This window comes from Mus caroli, unplaced genomic scaffold (assembly GCF_978045245.1).
Source record: "Mus caroli unplaced genomic scaffold, Mus_caroli_1 scaffold_11, whole genome shotgun sequence".
NCBI classification, from domain to species: Eukaryota; Metazoa; Chordata; class Mammalia; order Rodentia; family Muridae; genus Mus; species Mus caroli.
Genome location: NW_028227266.1, coordinates 109350105 through 109371644, shown reverse-complemented (window position 1 = coordinate 109371644; position 21540 = coordinate 109350105). Strand labels below are relative to the sequence as shown.

The following is a 21540-nucleotide window of genomic DNA, read 5'->3' as shown; positions in this document are numbered from 1 at the left end:
GTTCACAGCAGTAAAACCCTAACTAATACAGAAGTTGGTATATGTATAAATGAGGGAGACCATGTAGGTACCTATCTCAAAATCATACAGGTCTAGGGGCACATGGCAAGAAACCCCAAGGTGTAGGGCCTCCTCAAACCACAGAGCCCAGTGCAAAGCCTCAGAATAAAGAACTGTTGACATACTCTGAACCCAAGAGATATGGCAAGGACCTTGAAGGACTGCCAACAGGATGGTGTAAAAGCATCCTAGCTGATGCTGGAGATGCAAAAGCTAGATGAGGGTCTGCTCTGCTATGACAGCCCAGCTCTTCTGGGTTGTTCTGCCTGCCCACAGGGCCATCCTACCTTCTATACAAAGTATAGACTCCAAGCAGCAGTACCTGTGCACGAGGGAAGCTGTCGGATAAGTAAAGAATGAATGAATGAATGAGTGAGTGAGTGAGTGAGTGAGTGAGAGAATGAGTGCAGGCTGAGAAGGCAGGTGATCAGAGCTTTGCACACAGGTGAGGCAGGACCTGCTTTTTCAGGGATGTAGAACACACAAAAGGTGCAGGGCAAGACTGAAAGATGTAATACAGGGTCAGAATGGGCCCCAAGCTAACAGCTGGACCACTGGTTCCTGACCTGGGGTGGCCGCAGAGGTTGCCTAAGACCATGGGAAAACACAGATATTTACACTACGATTTGCAACAGCAGCAGAATTACAGTTAAAAAATAGCAATGAAAAAAATGTTATGGTTGCGGGTCAGCACAACATGAGGGGCTGTATTAAAGGGTTGCAGCATTGGGGAGATTGAGAGCCCCTGAGCTAGACAGAAAGCGGGAAGGACTATAGGGACAGCCCTAACTAGTGAGAGGGTTGATCTTTTCAGGTCTGGACATGGCAGCTGCGTGAGCAATGTCCAGCCCTGAACAGCACTGGGAAGGTGTCAGTGGGGAGAGCAGAGCAGTGTGTCACGGCAAGAGGACACGCGCATGATCACACACACACAGAGGCTCTACCTGTGCTTCCCAACTTCCTCTTCCTCTTCTCTGAGCTGCTTGGTCTGTGGCTCCCCATCTTCCCTGTCCTGTAAAGAAGGAAAGAAAAGCACTGCTCAGATAAACTTTCCTGTAGTTCAGTTCACCTGGGAAGCCAACTCTACAGCCCTTCCAGCACTTGGGAGGCAGAGGCAGGCACATCGCTGTGAGTTCTAGGCCATTTGGGTCTGCACTGTGAGTTCCAGGACAGTCTACACAGTGAGTGAGACCTTGTCTCAAAATTAAATTGAACAACAGCAACAGCAACAATAACAACAAAGCCCTCCATGATCCCAGCCCAGACCCAGGTACAAAACAAGCAGGAAGAGCTATGTCTTAGAGAGCAAGAATGTAGCTGGTCGGGGCTGGATGGCCACCAGCCACCTTCATGGATCTGGGTGGAGCCATGTGTTGGGCTCTAGGGAAGGAGGAAAAGATGGTCCAAACAACTAGGCCTCTTGGCATTCTTTCCAGCCTAGAGACTTCTCCAGAAAGACCCCTGTGGATCCCTTCAGAAGTAACCTAATCAGAAGCAGGCTTGGAACTAGACTCACTGCCCAGGTCTGTGATATAGTAAGGGAGACAGAGGCAAAAGAGCCCATGTAACAGCCTATGGGAAAGGTTCTTCTAAATCCGTGTGTGTGTGTGTGTGTGTGTGTATGTGTACACATGTACAACTGTGCCATTGAGCACATGGAGGTCAGAGGATAACTCCTAGGAGTTGGAATAGGTTAGGACAGATTTCAGGAGCTCTCCGCTACCATGTGGGGACTGAACTCAGGTTGACGGGCTTGGTGACAAGCACCTTGACCCACCAAGTCATCTTGCCAGCCCCTAAATGTGCCTCCCCTGCCCAGTTTACGTAAGACATGTTTGTTTCAGTCCAGATACAGTATGCTTGTGGTTCAAGTGCCCAGAGGACTGTAAATTAAGGACGCCACCAGGGCTGCTTCTGCCTACTGCACAAAAAAGTGCTCCTGGGACCGCTGCTTTCCAGCATCACTATGGCTGGACAAACCGACCACAGGTGTATACACTCATGGGCAGGACCAAATCTAAGGAGCCATGCCACAGGCCCAAGGCTTGAACCAAGGCCTAGGATTGAAGCTTACATGCCAGGGCTAGCCCTCTAGAAGATACCAAACTCGCTTTGCTACTGGCAATGGACTCTTGCTGGAGTGGAGTTCTGAGAAGAAACTTGGAAGCTTCCACTTGCAACCTGTTGGGATGGCAACAGGCATCGTGCTGGGGCTGACACTGTCAGGATCTTAAGTAGCTGCCTAGACTTCCTTTCCTTGATGGTCCTGCACAGCACTGACAGCTGCTTCTCTCTGGGGTGGCATCTACCAGTGCTCACCTTGTAGCCCCAGGGCAAAGACTGATACTGCCATCCCTTGGCCATATGACCTATGGGGCCTGACTCACTGCGAGCCTTCTGTAATAGAACGCATCAAGACCCCAGCCCCAGCCCAATGCAACTTGGTCTCATGAGACAGCAGTGGTTAAAGGAGACAACATGGGTTTCCAGGGGCTAGGAGGGGGAAATCTGGGTTCCCTAGGACACACAGACAGGATTGGAAAAGGATTCCCAGGGGACAACCTGAGCAAAGGTAGTGTGTGTTCTTAAGAACAGGCAGAGCTCAAGCTTGAGAAACAAGTCAGCGCTGAGTGGCCCGTGGGTAGAAAGGGACCTCAAGAGGCTGAGTGACATGGGCTCCCTCCTCGACTAAAGGCTTGCCCACAAAGCTACCAGGCTTCTTTCTTTTTTGTTTTTTTGTTTTTTTTTTTTTTTTTTTTTTTTGGTTTTTTTCGAGACAGGGTTTCTCTGTGTAGCTCTGGCTGTCCTGGAACTCACTTTGTAGACCAGACTGGCCTCAAACTCAGAAATCCGCCTGTCTCTGCCTCCCGAGTGCTGGGATTAAAGGCGTGCGCCACCACGCCCGGCTCTTTTTTGTTTTTGAGACAAGGTCTCATTATGTAGGCTTGGCTGGCATAGAGCCCACTATAGAGACCAACCAATCCACCTGCCTCAGTCACCCGAGTGTTTGGATTAAAAGCATGCAGATATTCTAACATCCCCATACCAACAGCAAATCCCACAAGTGCTTGCCTCAAGGGAAGGGGCTGGTAAGCTCCCTGGGCTAGAGGTGGTAGGGCAGGGTGTCCCTGGGTTAGAGGTGGTAGAGCAGGGTGCTCCTGGGTTAGAGGTGGTAGAGCAGGGTGCTCAAGCCCACCCCTTAGGGAAGCTTCTTTCTGAAGGGCTCTGTGCAGCTGACAGAAGAGGGCAGGATCTGCGTAAGAAGGATCCACCCACCATGAGATGTACTTGGCCCACACTATGCCCCTTCCTAAACAAGGGCAAAGTTAAACTCAGCCAGAGCCAGCCTGCCACTGCCATCTCCAAAAGCCCCAGAAACACTCAAGTGCTCTGGCAAGGGCCAAGTTACTAATTAACAAGGGAGAAAACACCGAGGTATCCAAGAGATATTTCAAACCTCCTAGCCATCTGGCGCCGGCAGGTACAGTGGTCTACAGACAGCTACTCCCATCTGGGATGCTGAGTAGAACAGAGACCACAGGCAGGGGATGGACGACTGCGGGTGGCAAGAGAGGGTAAGCAGTGCACAGGGCACATAGGTGGGGACAGCAAGCAAGCCTAAGACAATAATTGCTTTGGGCCAATGGCCGACTTAGGTCACAGGCATTGCTGCCCCACCCCAGTCCACTCCCCTTCTAGGGATGTTGAGAATTCTGCACCTCACCCCCACTCCAGCATAGGCCACCCCAGCCTGAGAGACTGAACTCATAAACTTATGACCTCAGAACTAGAGAAATCACAGGAGTGCCAACCTGAGGTTCTCAGTCAGACATGGGGGTGGGGCAGATAATTCAGAAATGCCTATCAGAGAAAGGGAAAATGAGAAGGGACGCCCAAGGTCACAGAACCTGTAAATGGTGGTAGCCGATCTGGATCATGGCCCTCCAGGCCTGCCCTGGAGCTCTTGCCAAGATTAGAAGGAGCCCACTGAGAGAGCAGTACTGTTTCTAAGACTGACTCTGACCTCAGCTCCCTTTCCTGTCTCCCCACATAATTCAGATTTGCTACACTCGCAGATCCAACCATAGTTAGCCCAAGGCACCAGTGGATGGATATCCAACAAGAGAGGTGGCCCGGGGTCTCACATCCAGACATACTATGATGAGACCCCTAAATCAAGCCAATGATATCTGAAGCACCCAGCCTTGGATTCAAGACTACCCTAGGCTATGAACTGAAGCACTTTTACTAAATGTTTCTGCTCTTGGAAAAACTTAACCCCCCCTCCCACACACACACACATTTTAAATATTTTTCCCTACTATTATTACTTAACATGTGTCAAATTAGTGTATAAAGGTACACTAGACTATTAGGATATTCAATTTTAAAAGTAGCTTTTTTGTGTATTTGCTACAGTTATCTGAGTGCACATAAATTTGTATGGATATGTTATGTGAAAGCTAGAGGTCAGCCTTGGGTACCACTCCTCAGGGGCCATCTACCTTGGGGGCTCTTGTTTTGCTTTAGAATGTATGTATGTGCGTATGTATGTATGTATGTGTGTATGTATGTATGTGTGTATGTGTGTATTTAATGTGTATATGTATGTGCCCAAGTGTATGTATGTACACCATGTATGTGCATGAGCCTGCAGAAGCCAGAAGAGACCTTTGGATCTCCAGGAAATGGGGTTGCAGAAGGCCGTGACCCACCCCGTGTGTGCTAGGAATCAAGCCCAGGCCCTCTAAAAGAACAGCAAGTGCTCCTAACTGCTGACTCATCTTGGCAGCCTCTGTCAATCTTGTTTTATTGAAACACATCTCTCAGCCACCTGGGACTGCCAAATACACCAGGCTAGCTAGCCAGTGAGCTCAAGTAGCCAACTGTCTTTGCTTCCTCAGCACTGAGATTATAGGCACACAAGAGCATGCCTGGCTTTTAAGCTTTATTTATCAGTACTAATTATATTTATTTATTGGGTGCACATATATGCAGAAGAAAACTTTTGGGACTTTCTTCTTTCCTTTAACCATCTGAGTCCCAGGGATCAAATTCAAGTAAATAAGCAGGCTGGCGGCACAACTGACTTTTCTGGCCCACGGAGCAGTGCTGCTGGCCCACGTCTGGCTTTTTACACAGGTCCTGTGGATTGAACTAAGGTCTCTGTGCTTGAGCAGCAAGCAATTTACTGAATGATCCCTCTCCCTACTGCTTATTTCTCCATGAGTCAAAAAACAAAACCCACCATACATTTTATCTAAATTACTTAATTTGCTGGCATAAAACAGCCTATAATAACCCCCATCCCTTTAGCATCTCTGAGACGTGTGGTGACGTCACAGATGTCAGTAACTATATCTTACCCATCCCTGCCTCTGTCTCAGGGGTGTGGGGTGGGGAGGGGGACAGCAGGGTCAGGACATGCTGTAGCTCAAGTGTAATTTCGGGGCGCTGGGATCAGAGGCTTCTGCCACCTTGCTCTCTTTGTTATCTAGAGCTCTACTGAGCTCTGGGGATGCCTCTACCTGAGCTCCTCATCCTTGACATTGACTTTAACAGCGGCACTGCTCCTCAGCTCCTCTCCTGGAAGGCGCCTTCACTAGCCTGAGCACTGGTACCCTGTCCACATGGCTGTCTGAATGCAGAGCCACCACCTGGGCTTCAATCCTCAACCAGACACACAGAAGCGAGGGAAGGAGAGGGAAAACCACTACACTTTCTCTTGCCGACCCCTTTCCCAGGTTACTAAGACAGAACCTATCTCTGCACCCCAGCTCCTTGGGTTTGCTCTTGAGCTCATGGATGAAGGAAAAAAGGCTACACTTTGAGGATCCCCAGTGCACTCAAAGGAACATACCTGGTGAGGAGGCTTTGCTGGGTTTTGCACATCTGGGAAACTGGCAATCAGAGAGGGAGGCAGCCCCTCAACTCAATTCGTGATGTCGCATGGGCAGAATACCAAATGGTTAAAGAGAACATTCCTGGAAGCAGTGACTGCTTGGCTAAATGCAGCATGACCTATAGGGCAGACTCACACTCACACGGCTGGCCCTGCTGGAGCCTAAGAAGGTCAGGAAGGGGTGACAGGTCTTCCTCTAGTGTTGCCTACACTAACAGCTCTGTGGGAAGAGGACACCAGAGTCAGGTGAGATCTCTGCTCCCAGCCTGGACTTGCCCCAACCTGCTGCTACTTGTGGGTATGGGTTTGAAGGGTGATTAAGGTTAAAGGAAGTGTGCCCAGGGCCAAGTGCCCCAAAGATGAAGGATCTAAATTGAGTGGTCAGGGAATGAGGTCATCTCTCATCCTGAGATGTCCCAGGAACTCAGCTTTTTGAAGCCTGGGGCTCTTATTTCCAGGAGGGAGTTAAGGGATGCTGCTGATGGGAAGTCTTGTCACCCTTAATCTATCCTGAGTAAGCTGGAGACCCAGCAAGAGCTCACAGTACGAATCACTTCTCAATGCACAGACAGACAGCCCACATTTCCATAGGAATGGGCCCTCTGTGTATCAATCAAGAAAAACAAGGTCTTGAGCCAGGAAAATGGCTTAGTGGGTAAAGGTGCTTATGGGCAAGCCTGGTGTCCTGAGTTTAATGTTTGGTGGAAGGAAGGAACAAGTCCCTGCGTGGTAGCATGCACATACCAAGCCCCACCTCACCCCAAAAGAAGTAACTCTCAAAGACATTCAAACACAAGGCTTCAAAGTCCTTCCCTTCCCACACAAACGACCCTCAAACTCCCCAACCCCCACTCCACCCCACCCGCACCCTGTAGTTCCCTAAGAGGACAGTGGTTCTAACGCAAAGTCAACGTCACAGGAAAGAAAAAGAGTGACAGATGGCCATGCAGTGCCCAAGGCAGGGGCAGGAAGAAACTGGCAATGCTGGGGCAAACCTGGTAGGTCCCACAACAGCACCCTGCTGCCTGTCCTTAGAGCCAGGGCCACCTCATGCTGGGGTGGAGGAACTTCCTGTTGGGTGCGGTGGCCCCTGGGAGCTGTGTTACAAGGGCATTTAGACGGGAAGGGCAGCCACTGGTGTCTGACTCACCCTGAAGATGGAATGATAAGCTCTGGACGGAATAACACCATGCTTGGGACCAGAAACTGCAGGCTCTTTAACTGCCCAGAGGCTGGGGGAGACAAGACGGTGATAACAACAGGCGCTCTGACTTCTCTAGGCAGCCGGAGCCCACTGGACTGTTTGTTGTGCTCCCCTCTCTGGGTCTCCAAATGCAAATCCTAGCTGCTGTGAGGACCCTGTCAGAGGGTCCACTCTGACAATAGCAACAGCCTGTGCGTTCTTGGGAAGACACCTATCTTACTAGTCTATACCCTCAGGCCCGACACCTGCTACTCATAGAGCGTGTGCGCTCTAGCTGACAACCGAGTGGGAAACCAGGTTGCACTGACTGTGTGGCCTTGGGCAAGTCTGGCTGTGGTTTCCTCATCTCTGAGAACAAGGACAATCATGGTGACATCATCAAAGTATTACAAGACGGAAATGATGGGGGAGGAAGGGAAAACCTGCAGCTTGGGTGGGCAGGTAGCTCCCAGAAGAGCAAGGAGGAGAGGAATGTAGATTGGGCACAGGGCTGCAGTCCTAACAGCTGGTATCTACAGAGGTCGCAGGGGGCTTTCATTCCCGTGGGTCTTCTGTGATGACCTCAGCAAACCTCTGAACAGGAAGAACACTGTATGTCCTAATGCCTGCTTCATCAAGGGCATGAGACAATGTTAGGGCATGTTAGACGATGCCTTCGAAGGGATGGGGAGATGGCTCAGCAGAGAAGAGTGCTGGCTGTTCTTCAAGAGGATGTCAGTTCAATTCCCTGCACCCACAGGGTAGCTCAAAACCACTCAAAACTACACTTCTAGGGGATCAGACACCTTCTTCTGACCTCCATGTGGGCACCAGCCATAGGCATGGGTCTTCTGGTCCTCACTCAGAGCTCACAATGTGACATGGCAGACTGGGGACCACCAGGCCAGAGGTAGGTCACAGCAGGAGCCACAGCTCTCCTGTGGGTACAGCTAGTCTATATAGGCCTGTGGACAGAGAAAGAGAAAGAAAAAACAAAGTGCCTGCTGGCAGCTGCCAAAGCAGCAAGGAAGCCGGAGATAAGGCCCAGAATAAGAGCTGGAATTAGGTCTGAAGTCAGGCAGGACAGGCTGCAGAGAGACTGGGAGGAGGCAGTGAGGCTGAGACTCTGGTAGTGATCAGGGAAAAGAAGGTGCCTTGGACAAAGGAGGTGGCAGTGCTATGGGGACAAAGAGAAAGGGTGTGGCAGCTTTCTTGGAGACTAGAGCTGAGGCTTGAGATGTGTACAGAGGCTATGAGGGGTCCATGCTGGCCAAAATACCCTCAGCAATAGGAAAGAGGGCTCCTGGTTGCAGAAGAAAGGCAGGACTAGCCCCACTGTCCACTGAGACCGGGCAGCAACATGCCGGGCTGATGCAGCTTCTGCGGCATCCCATGGATTTGAGCCTGGGATCACTGATATCCTATGTGTGGTGGAGGAACATAGGGCGCTGGCCTCAGGCCAAGTCAGCTCTTGTTCTTTCCAGAAGTACAACTGGGCATCCTGCCACAAGTGCAAGGGAGACAGCAGGTAACTCCTCCCTCCCGCATATTTCCTTTATAAGTCCACAGACATTGGCCAGATCCCTGATGTAGGAATTGCATGCATTGCAAGCTGAGAGCCAAGGAGAAAAAGCACTAAGAATTCAAGTGTGATGGGGATCCTTACCCCAGGGCCAACGACCACACACACACACACACACACACACACACACCAGGTTTGAGAGGAGTACAGCTTTCTGGAGAAAAGTCCAGAATGCTTTTGGATTCTCAGAGGGCAAGGTTGGAAGGGGGCAATGGCACACAGACCCAGAACAAGGAAGGGATGGTATTGACAGCATGACAAGAGGCAGTGGCTCTCTAGGTGGCTGGGGAGAGTCTCCAAAGTACACCTCCCTTGTCCTGCCCGTTAAAGAATGAATGGGAGGGGGCAGGGGGCAGAGGGAGGGCAGAACAGGGAACAACTGGTACAGATGGGTGAGCACACGTCCCTTCCAGTGCCCAGGACTTCACCCTGCCCAGCAGCAGCAGGAAGTAACCAACTGGAAGGTTAGGCAGAGGGCACAGCACAAACCACAGCCCCCTTTCCCTTTCCAGGGAGCCAGACTAGACCATTTCACCTGGGCAGCCCAGAACTGAGGCTCCAAACTCCTGAACTCCCACTTGGCTTCTCCCTACAGGAAGCCCTGAGGCATACAGGAAGCCTACACCTCAGGCTTGGACTGAGGTGGGGACAAGGAAAACCTTATACCAATCCTCACCCATGTTGGGGTTGCAAGCAAACTGCAGGACCCTTTTTGGGTCAGGTGGCCCTGGTGGTACTTCAGCAGGGACACTTGAGGCTTAAGTAAGGGAACCAGGTCCACTGTCCCATGCACACCTTCTGCTCCATGATGCCTGCTGTGGGAATGCTTACTGGAATCCTGGCCAAGGTTCAAATCCTGCTGCTTAACAGTGATGGGCCAGGCTCATACCTGACTCTTGTGCTATTTTTCCTAGGGAGTCACCACCACCCACCCAGCACCTTGGTTCAATAAAACTCAAGAGAGCTGACAGCCAGTTGAATTACTGGAAGCACAACAGACTGTACCAACTGAGCCACATCCCAGCTCAATCTTGCCCACTTTTGGAGATAACAGGAGAGATAAAATGTAAGTAGGGTCAATAAAACAAAAAAGCATCAATCACACTAGGGTCCCAATGACTAGGTGAGCTCTTTTGAGAGTTGGACGCAAACATTCACTTCTGTCCTGCTTTTCCCACTTGTGAGTGATAACATTATATAGACAACTTACTTAAATTGAGTAATACTGATATTACTGAACACGATCAAGTTTATCCAATTAACCACTGCAAACATTTTATAAGGTCAGCATTCCTTCCTGTTTTCGTGGATGAGCAAATCAGAGGCACAGCGTAATTAAGTAACTCATCCAGAGTCACATGGCCTGGGGCTGACAGAACCCCAGTGGGGGAGGGTGAGGTGGCCTTCAAGCTGCTCCTCTCTGAATGCCTGCTCCTTGCTCTGGTCCAATTCTTGCCCTGACATGGCACACAGATAGTCTCAGTCAGTCTGTCTGCCTTTCTCTCTCCCTGACTGACCTGGAGCTCTCGATACAGACTACAAATGGCCTTGTACTCACAGATACCAAGTATGTCTGGCCTCTCTGTTAGACTCTAAAGCACTCTTATGACACACCACAGGGTTGAGAGGGCTTCTGATACCATTCTAGAGTGATATAAGCCAACTGTCAAAATCCCCAAACACAACCATTTCTGGGCCAGAAACTCCAGTTCAGAAAGTCGAAGTAACCAGAACAATCCAGGCAGAGGTATTCAGAACAGCGAACAGCACTCAGCACTCCTCACAAGGGATAATTGGAACTGTGATGTAGTTCAGCCTGCTGGGCATCGTCCAGAGGGCCAGCTGCTCAGTGAAACAGAATGTGAGGGCACAGCTGAGTCCCACACTAACTACAGAGCCAAGGTTGCCACCATGGCAACACCACACTTAGAAAAGGCTGAAGACTTGATGGGGGGAGCTGCCCAGCACAACTGTGTGCAATATCTTTCCATTTTACTTCCGTTGTCAAAAATTTACCAACAGCCGGGCATGGTGGCACACGCCTTTAATCCCAGCACTCAGGAGGCAGAGGCAGGCAGATTTCTGAGTTCCAGGCCAGCCTGGTCTACAGAGTGAGTTCCAGGACAGCCAGGGCTACACAGAGAAACCCTGTCTCGAAAAACCAAACAAAAAGAAAAAAAAAAAGAAAGAAAAATTACCAACAAACAAAAGCAACCAGCAAATCCACACTCAAGGGACTCATTGTCTTGGCCCTGAACTGTTTCCGAGCCTGACTGGGAAATAGACCTCAAAAGCCTAGTCAGTGTCTTAGGACACCCCCAACCCCAGCATTGCAGGGCCCAGACAGGGCTGGCTGAGGCCGGCACACACCAGCATCCCTTTGTAATCTGACTATACACAGCAGCAGACACAGCAGGCCTGGTCCCCTAAATTAGCAGAGACACCTCTGTTATGCAGGGCTCATTATTCACTGAGCATTTTCAGCTAAGATGCTAAACAGTGAGGTCATTTCCCCTCTTTCCCACCTGGCCTCACTTCCCTCTTTTCTTGGAGGGGAAAAGCTGCCTCAGCAGCAAAGCAGAGCTCCTGACTGCCAAGACTTCCTCACCCACTCTCAGCCTAGGTGATAGAAAGCTGATCACAGAGCCCCGAGGAGGCTGCAAGGTGCAAGACTTCTAGTGTGCCAGCTTCCCAGGAAAGGTGTAGCTGGTCTTTGGCTACTTTTTGGGTTCTTCTTTCTTCCACCCTTCTCCACACTTTTTCCAACCATTTCAACCCCCAACACTAGATAGAAGAGAAAAAAGGAGAGAAAGGAAAGGGGGTGACGATATTGTTAGACTACTTCCTGATGATTAGAGGTGTTGAGTTCCTTGAGGCTAGTTCAGTCTTCGTCATCAGGATATCTAATTTCTTGTCTCTTCTTCTTGCAGGACTACTTAACAAACCGTGACCAACAGCCAATGACTCATCTTACCTCGCAGGGCCCTACCAGCCTCCGAAAAGTCCCCAGAGTGTGCACCATCACACAATCCCAGAAACCATTTGCTGCTGGCAAAATCATGCCCCTGCTAGAGCACGAGGCAAATCATAATCAGCTGTAGTGGACAGTCTGAAGTAGTCACATATCCCATACCTGGGTTAAAACAAAAACGTATTCTTATAATAGTTCTGTGTTGGTTTTTTTGTTGTTGTTTTTTGTTTTTGTTTTGTTTTTTGTTTTTTAAATAAACCAAGATTCCAAAATTGTCACTATAGGAAGGTGCCTGGGACCTCTTCTGGGACTTCACGGTAGTCAGCCAGGGAAGGGTCAACTGATCATCAGTTGTGGGCCTGGTGCAGCCACCCAGAATCTCTGTTTCTGCTACTGCTAGGCCAGGCTGGAAGAGCACATGGCTTCCCCTTCTTCCATTCCATACTGGGATGTAGAGGCTGAGCCAGGAGGGAGTCCATCTCCCCAGTTCTCACCATCCTGGGATCTGCAAATGATAAGCAAGAGCCCAGAACCCTCATGGCCCTGCAGAAGACACTCTTCCACTTCCCACACACAACATACATCCAAACCATCTCTGCTTATTTGCACCATTTCTGGGTCCTCCCAAAAGTGCCTTGTCCGCTACCAACAGCTTCCACTCTTGTCAGGCAACACAGGCACCCAACAAGATGCACCTATGTCAACAGCACCTATGACCTGGGTTCAATCAACTGCTGAGGCAGGGTGCATGGAAGGATACATGCAGCAAAGCTATAGCCCATTTGCATGAGTTGTCCCTTGACCTCCACACGCATGAAGTGATGGCACAAGTCCCCTTCTAAATAATAAACTAGTTTGTTTGTTGGTTTGTTTTTGCTTAAACAGGATGTAAATCAGTTGGCAGAGTGCTTCTAGCAAGAAAGTAGCCTTATGTTTGATACCAAATACCACATAAACCAGGCCAGAGTGGTTCTTGTCTGAAATCTCAGAATCAGGGAGGCAGAGCAGGGGCACTAAGAGTTCAAGGTCATTCTCAGCTACAAGAGACCCTGTCTCAAGACAAAACAAGAGAAACACAAACAAACAAGAAGCAGGGCATGAGGAGCTCAGGAGGTAAAGGGAACTTGCCACACAGATCTCCTGACCTGAGCTCAATCCCTAGATCCCAGGAGGTGGGAACTGACCTTTTCCAGACAGGGTCTCTCTGTGTAGCCCTGGCTGTTCTGGAGCTCACTCTGTAGACCAGGCTGGTCTTGATCTCAGAGATCTGCCTGTAGTGTCTCATTATTTTGGGGGTTGCTACACCCCCTTGTTGTCTTTAAATATCTATTAGGGGTTTCTACTCCACTTCACACTATCATTATTCCCAGATAAAAGACACAGAGACCTTTAGATTTATAATAAGCCTTAAAACACTAGAGCTGGGCAGACATCAGCCCTCTATTTTGTCTACTTGCCTGTGCCATCCCTGAGATATCACTTGCTGTGTTCACCTGGCCCTCTCCTACTCCATCAGGCCAGCCCTCCGTGGCCATGAGCTAAGATCCACCTACCCAGTGGCCACCTCCTTCCTCTCCTCCTTGTGGTCCCTGCCGGAGACACCAAGCCTGGGATGCTTTGCTCCACCCCCTCTCTTCTGCCCAGCCCATGATGTAAGCATCTTTATTAACCAATCTGGGATAACCCGGGGACAAGGTTTACACAGCATCCTTTGGTGGACCTGGTGATCTCCTTGTTGGGGGCAACCAGACCTTGGGACCCAGTATTTAGCATTTGAATACGTAGCACCACCACCCCCACCCCACCCCCACCCTGGAGTTCTGGGATTAAAGGTGTGTGCTATCACTGCTGGCGGTGAGAACTGACTTTCTTAAAATAGGTTGATTCTCTAACCTTACACATGAGCAGTGCCATCCCCACCAGCCAATGCCATAGCTAGGACACAGGGCTCCTGGCGGTGTCCGGCTTCTTCCATGTCTAATACCAACTAAAATCTCACCATTATTCTCTATGGACCACTGACAAAGCTTCAGTAGCCCACACCTGCGTAAGACTGTGGCAATGCCATTGTCTGACTTCATGAGCCCCTACAAAGTTCAAACTGCTTAATATCACCAACAGGATTAGAGTTGGAACCGAACCCCCAAGATCAAGTTCTTAGCACAGAGGAGATCTATTCGCCTCAGAGGGACAAAGGGCAGGGAGCAAGAGACAAAGACAGGAGACAGAGGACAAGGGAGAAGGAGAATGGAGTATTGTTCCAGAGGGACAAAGGACTGCCTCTGGATAAAGAGGACCGGTGGCCCACAGGCAACTGTGCTTTATAAAGGGAAACCTGTGCTATGATGAGGAGCTTTCATTTTGATGGGCCAGGTTAACTAGGGTAGCAAAGATGGGGCTTCAATACTTTAATAGCTGGACCTTGGTGGTCAGCTTCAGGGGAGAAAGTGGCCAAATAAGGAAATAGACCTTAGTGGCTAGCTTTAGGAATGTAATCTAACAGTTCAGAAAGGAGGAAGGAATGGGGAAAGGGAAGGGCAAGGCCTGCCCAGCTGTTTGCCCAGCTGGGCTGGCTAGAAGCCTTCAATCACTTTGACCTGCAGGCTTTTAAATAACCACTGGATTTGTCCAAAAGGCAAGTCTGCTTTTCTTGAAGAAAAATCTCAGCCCAGTCAACTCACGAAACCCATGTGCCTGAGCCCTGTCATCTAGCAAGGGTGACAGGAACTGAGGTGAACTTGCTGCGGCAGGGAGCTGGGGGCAGTTGAGGGAACAGTAAGTGTATAATCACCAGATGGCATCAAAGCCACAGGGGCCTGGGACAGTGGGAACCAGACAGGATGAAGCCCACAACCACCTGGAGCCAGTGGGCATGGCAAGGACCGCTAGGGTCACAGGAAGGAACAGATATGATGACACTGAATCCTATATCCAGGCAAAGGGAACAGGGCACCTTCCAAAGGCACAGGTGCAGCAGGAAGGCCATGCTGGACAGGACGCAGAGGTCAGCTGAAGAGGAAAGACAGCCGTGTATCAACCATGTAAATGACGGCGTTTATGAAGAACATTTAACAAGAGCCAGGAAGGAAAGGACAAAGGCCACTGTTGAAGTCACTTAAGTAACAAGCTCAGTGTGGGTCAGGAGAGCCCCTCGCGGAGAGCAGAAGGAGGGCTCTCAGAGTCCGTTTGTCTGTCTGGACCCTTTTAGCTGCTGGCATATCCCCTCATGCTGCACTGGTAGACACACAGGAGGCTCTCTAGACCCTGTTCTTATCAGGGATCCGTATCATCCCATCCAAACAACCCGGTTCAGGACAGCTGAGGCACCACCTACTTGGTACCTCGTAACTCACAGCAAAGAAACGCTGGGTCAGCCTGCTGACCGATGTTTCCCAACTGCATCACACTTTGAAAATCTCAAACGGCCACAGCAACAAGGGAATCACAATCACGGTCCATTCTTAGACCAAGCAAAATACAACTACCAACTTGTGGCACTGCAGAGGCCTCAAACATTGTCTAGCTCAAGAGGAACTGGACCGCAACAGGAGGACCTGTGATAAACAGCATCTACCAAATCAGAAGCTCCCCAGCAAGACCTAGCAGCCAGCATGACTAATGGCCTGCCTGTTCTCAGGACCTAACTCTGCACACTAGCTGAGAAGCCCAAGTCAGAGCTCAAGAAGCTGAACTAGAAGAGGAAGTGGCCAACCGTCTAAGGGCTACTGTGGTCACCACAGTGGGCTCTGGACACAGAGCACGCAGGACAAGAAGAGAGAGAGAAACCACGAGAGTGATGTAATGTCTAAAGGGCTACAGTAGGTTCAGATAAAGTACTCAGCAAGAGAAGTGCAGAAACTAGGTTAGACTTGAGGTCTCACTTCCATCTACCTCACCATCACTGGCAGCAGGGAGTGGCCCACTGCACACGAGGAGCCTAACATGGCCACACCTACTTCCTGTGCAGACTTTGCAGTAGGAAAAGTGTCCCTGGCTGCTGGTCCTATATACCACCTAGGACTGAGAACTGGGAATGATACCCTGCAAGCGGGGGCGGGGGGGAATCGAACACTTCTCTGGTAGCAACAAAATGGATTGAAGATCGATTCCAAGAGTTGGAAATGGTGGCCAAGTGTCTGTAATACACTTGGGAAGACAGAGGCAAGGAGGATCGGGAAGCCAGGGTCATCCTTAGTGGTAAGAGTTGGAGGCTAACCTGGGCTGCCAAAGGCACTGGGGTTACAGACAGACGTCCACGGCAGCTCTTATTTTAGACACTTCTGGAGCTGGAAAGATGGCTCAGTGGTTAGAGTTCACACTGCTTCCAAAGGACCTGAATTTGGTTCTCAGCATGCGTATCATCCTGTAACTCCAGTTCTGGGGGAACTGATGCCCTTTTTGGCTTTGGAGGGCAACTGCATGCACATGCACATACCCCCACACAGCAACATGGGAATACACATAACTGAAAAATAAAACTGAAGCAGAAGCAGGCAGATCACTGTGACTTCAAGTTCAAGGCCAGCCTGGTCTACTAGTGAGCTCCAGACTACATAGCACAAGGCCAGCCTGGTCTACTAGTGAGCTCCAGACTACATAGCACAAGGCCAGCCTGGTCTACTAGTGAGCTCCAGACTACATAGCAAGCAAGACTACACAGCAGCCCCATCTCCCCTTTTAAAGATAAAGTCTCACTGTATAGCCCTAGTTAGCCTGGACTCACTCTGTAGACCAGGCTAATCTTAAACTCACAGAGCTCTGCCTGCCTCTGCCTCCTGAGTGCTGGGTTAAAAGGCAAGTGCCACCACGGTCAGTAAAACATAAATCTCTAAACAAATATACACAATACTTAGTTTTCATTTAAAATCAGGCAACATCGATTTCTGTTGCTTGGAATAAAGTATTTGGCTGCATATGGCCATTGACAGCTATGCCCTAATGAAGTGTATAGGGGAAAAAGCATCTTGTTTTCATAGAGATGTGGGAAAGGCACAGTTCTGTGTCTAGAGCCAACTTCACAAACGGAGGACAGTGGGGTGTTCTGTGATCCCAGCATACTCTCCAAGTCTGACTACCACAAAGGCCAGTTGCTGATATAAGCTAAGACCCGTATCAAACCTGGGGGTCACCATTCCATTCCCTCTGTGCTAACATGGAACCATGTGCAAAACAGGCCCAACACCAGGCATCTGAGTTTCTGAGCTTGTCTGGAGATTAGGGAAGGAGGAGGGGCATTGCTGCCTATATACTCTTCACCAAAGCACAGTCGACTCTGTTGGGAAGGTTGTGCTCCAGGAGGAAGGGGACACCCAAGTGTCAGGCAGGTCAGCCAAATCAACCTCGCAACAAGTGGGAAGAGAGAACTGCAGTGACAACATTCTCAGAACCCAGAGTCTGAAAAGCAAAATTCACATCAATTCCCAGGTAAGGAGGAGGTTGCTCTGGAACTCTTAGGAGACTATAAGCTATTTTAACCTCTGGTCTGATCAGCTGCTTCTCAGTGTTACAGTCTGAGACAGGAAGACAGATGTCTCCTCCTTGGTGTGATCTACCTAAAGTGATAAAGTCCTAATTAAAGCCATTGAACCACAAGTCAGAACTGGCACATTTATTTGTGGGGGACTACTTAAGGAGGTCTGTAATCCTTACCTAATGCATGTGCTCAGCTGAGAGTGAGAAAGCCAGGCCAGGCCACAAGAGGACGTGACGCAGCTCTAACCATCTACTGGGGGACCTTGGGGAAGTATTTGGTTTCTCAGAGGTACAATTTCTTCAACTGCAAAGGGACAGCAAACTCTGAAGGTAAGAGACATGAGGGCATGCCTGTGATCTGACTGCCCTGCACTGTGGCCAGCACACAAGGCATCAAAGCAACAGGTACCGGCCCCAGGGATGGGGACACCAGAGGTCCACACTCCTATACTTGTCCCCAGGTCACCTAACAGGCCTCTTCATTTAAGGCCAGGCTCGGTGGCACACATCTGTAATCTCAGCAGGCAGGAGGATCAGGAGTTCGAGGTTTGCGGCCAACCTGCACATCAACCAGTCTCCACCACATCAAAAAAAAAAAAAAAAAAAACAGGCCAGCGGGCCAAGGTGCTCACGCCCAGCCTGTGCTTAATCCCATGTGACAGGAGAGACCTGAATCCTGCAGGCTGTCCACTGCCATGTGCGAGTGCACACACGCACACACGCACATGCTCCTTGTCCTGGAGACAAGGGCAGATCTGCACAGATACTATGTACATATACAGAGAACCTGAGTGCAAGCCAGGAAAATATCGTCATGCATGCAAGGGACAGAGAGGTGGGAGGCACATTCTGAATCTAGAGGCGCCCGCCCCACCCGCTCAGCTCTGACTTAAAGTCCTTCTTCCTCTTTCAGGTCTCCCATTCAATCCCTCAAGTATCTTCTAGTCCCTGGTCAGGGGCTGTGAGTTATGCACCTAGCACAGCGACCCCCGAACAGGACAAGACCTGCAAGCCCACTGATGAGAAAAGGCGGGGTACATGTGGGGTAACTGCGCCCGTACTAGTCCAGAAGCTTCCACCTCCATGTAGCTGTTGCATGGAAGTGCCACTCCCCCTCCAGGATGCTGACGGCCTCTGCACCCCTATGCAGCACTGGGTAGTGTACTAGGTTAGTGTGTGGGGTTCAGCCTTGAGGTAAGGGTGAGCCTTCCTGACTTCGATCCCCTGGCAGTGCACAGCAGCACTCAATAGGAAATGTGACGCCATCCCCCACACCCCACCGGTGGGCAGTGAGCCTTACAAGAATGACCTCATCACACATTCACTCTCACTTCCTATGGAGAAAGGACCCAGGACAGGAAAGCTTGACCAAGTGTGGGGAACCCAGCCACTACGCTGCCCTAAACTTCTGAGGGCTGGAGGTGTCTGAAGGACAAGCATGCTCTGCTCCATTCCCTAGCATTGTCTCTCTACAGACAACAGCTCTTTTGAGCCCAGGATCAGAACAACTGAGTGTAGATCTTACTCCCCCAGGGGCTTTGGCACTCAAACAATTGTTCTTCTTCTTGGAATTCTTTCAAGAGTACAAGCTGTTGCTTCCTCCCAAAACAAAACCCAGAGAGGCCAGGGCTCCAGGATCAAAGGTGAGGCTCTGAAGCTGGGAGGAGAGTCTCACAAGACAGACACATTGAGCTGCCCACCAGGCCAGGCTCTCTCAGTTCCTTAGGGATGAGTGTGGAGGTGGTATCCATGGGGATTTGTGTATGCCAGGGGTGTGTTTGGATGTGTAGGTGTGGAGTAGGGGTAACTGTGGGAATATTTGGGGTAGACAGGGATGAGTATGGTGGGGGCAAGGCTGAGTGAGAGAGTACTGTGTATGGAAGGTGGGGCAAGTGCTGAGTGAGAGAGTACTGTGTATGGAAGGTGGGGCAAGGCTGAGTGAGAGAGTACTGTGTATGGAAGGTGGGGGGAGTGCTGAGTGAGAGAGTACTGTGTATGGAAGGTGGGGCGAGTGCTGAGTGAGAGAGTACTGTGTATGGAAGGTGGGGCGAGTGCTGAGTGAGAGAGTACTGTGTATGGAAGGTGGGGCGAGTGCTGAGTGAGAGAGTACTGTGTATGGAAGGTGGGGCAAGTGCTGAGTGAGAGAGTACTGTGTATGGAAGGTGGGGCAAGGCTGAGTGAGAGAGTACTGTGTATGGAAGGTGGAGCGAGTGCTGAGTGAGAGAGTACTGTGTATGGAAGGTGGGGCGAGTGCTGAGTGAGAGAGTACTGTGTATGGAAGGTGGGGCGAGTGCTGAGTGAGAGAGTACTGTGTATGGAAGGTGGGGCAAGGCTGAGTGAGAGAGTACTGTGTATGGAATGTGGGGCGAGTGCTGAGTGAGAGAGTACTGTGTATGGAAGGTGGGGCAAGGCTGAGTGAGAGAGTACTGTGTATGGAAGATGGGGCAAGGCTGAGTGAGAGAGTACTGTGTATGGAAGGTGGGGGGAGTGCTGAGTGAGAGAGTACTGTGTATGGAAGGTGGGGCGAGTGCTGAGTGAGAGAGTACTGTGTATGGAAGGTGGGGCGAGTGCTGAGTGAGAGAGTACTGTGTATGGAAGGTGGGGCGAGTGCTGAGTGAGAGAGTACTGTGTATGGAAGGTGGGGCGAGTGCTGAGTGAGAGAGTACTGTGTATGGAAGGTGGGGCAAGACTGAGTGAGAGAGTACTGTGTATGGAAGGTGGGGCAAGGCTGAGTGAGAGAGTACTGTGTATGGAAGGTGGAGCGAGTGCTGAGTGAGAGAGTACTGTGTATGGAAGGTGGGGCAAGGCTGAGTGAGAGAGTACTGTGTATGGAAGGTGGGGCAAGGCTGAGTGAGAGAGTACTGTGTATGGAAGGTGGGGCGAGTGCTGAGTGAGAGAGTACTGTGTATGGAAGGTGGGGCAAGTGCTGAGTGAGAGAGTACTGTGTATGGAAGGTGGGGCGAGTGCTGAGTGAGAGAGTACTGTGTATGGAAGGTGGGGCGAGTGCTGAGTGAGAGAGTACTGTGTATGGAAGGTGGGGCAAGGCTGAGTGAGAGAGTACTGTGTATGGAATGTGGGGCGAGTGCTGAGTGAGAGAGTACTGTGTATGGAAGGTGGGGCAAGGCTGAGTGAGAGAGTACTGTGTATGGAAGATGGGGCAAGGCTGAGTGAGAGAGTACTGTGTATGGAAGGTGGGGGGAGTGCTGAGTGAGAGAGTACTGTGTATGGAAGGTGGGGCGAGTGCTGAGTGAGAGAGTACTGTGTATGGAAGGTGGGGCGAGTGCTGAGTGAGAGAGTACTGTGTATGGAAGGTGGGGCGAGTGCTGAGTGAGAGAGTACTGTGTATGGAAGGTGGGGCGAGTGCTGAGTGAGAGAGTACTGTGTATGGAAGGTGGGGCGAGTGCTGAGTGAGAGAGTACTGTGTATGGAAGGTGGGGCGAGTGCTGAGTGAGAGAGTACTGTGTATGGAAGGTGGGGGGAGTGCTGAGTGAGAGAGTACTGTGTATGGAAGGTGGGGAGAGTGCTGAGTGAGAGAGTACTGTGTATGGAAGGTGGGGCGAGTGCTGAGTGAGAGAGTACTGTGTATGGAATGTGGGGTGAGTGCTGAGTGAGAGAGTACTGTGTATGGAATTGGGGTACACAGTTGTCAGGGCTTGGAAGTGTGAGGTCTGAGACGCACTGCATGGAGGGGCCCTGGAGTATACACTGCTGTACTTTCATGCACAGTTGAATTAAAAATGAAGTGGGAGCATGGAACAGGCCCAGCTGGCTGTTGTGGAGAGGTATCCTTCAGAAGTCCAAGCTGCTACACGGAAATAGTAAATTAACTACATGTAGCCCAGGCTGGCTTCAACTTAGCTGTGAGGCTGAGGATCAGATCACTGGAGCTAACTGGCCAGCCAGGCTGGCCTAATCAGTGCTGACCTCGGGCTACAGGGAAACACACACATGCCATTAAAACCTGAGGAATAGGGGCCGCAAGTGGAGCTCAGCTGGTAGTGCTCGCCCAGCAACAAAGCAAGGCCTTGAGTTTGAACCATGGACCTGCATAAACTGGGTATATTAATCGACACCTATGGTCCCAGAACCCAGGAGGCAGAGGCAGGATGATTAGAAATTCAAGGTTATCTTTAGGACTCAGAGGAGGAAACCTGGGTTGCATGAGATTTTATCTCAAAGGGGTACAAAGCCTATTTAGCCCAGTGTGGTTATATAGACTTTTAATTCCAGAATTTGGGAGGCAGAGGCAGGGTGATCTCTTATATGAGTTAAAAGCCAGACTGGTCTATATATTGAGCTGCAGGACTATACAGTAAGACCTTGCCTCAACAAAATACATACATACAAACATTTTACATACATATTACATA

At 50.3% G+C, this 21540-nt stretch overlaps 1 protein-coding gene across 1 annotated transcript in view; it reads right to left on the bottom strand.

The window, feature by feature from the left end:
- Ccdc12 (coiled-coil domain containing 12) overlaps positions 1-21540 on the bottom strand; it is a 55087-nt gene that overhangs the window by 17346 nt on the left and 16201 nt on the right. Inside the window, exon 2 of the mRNA XM_021172485.3 lies at positions 1005-1072. Within this exon, the coding sequence (XP_021028144.1) occupies positions 1005-1072 (68 nt within the window). The remainder of the gene's footprint in view (positions 1-1004; positions 1073-21540) is intronic.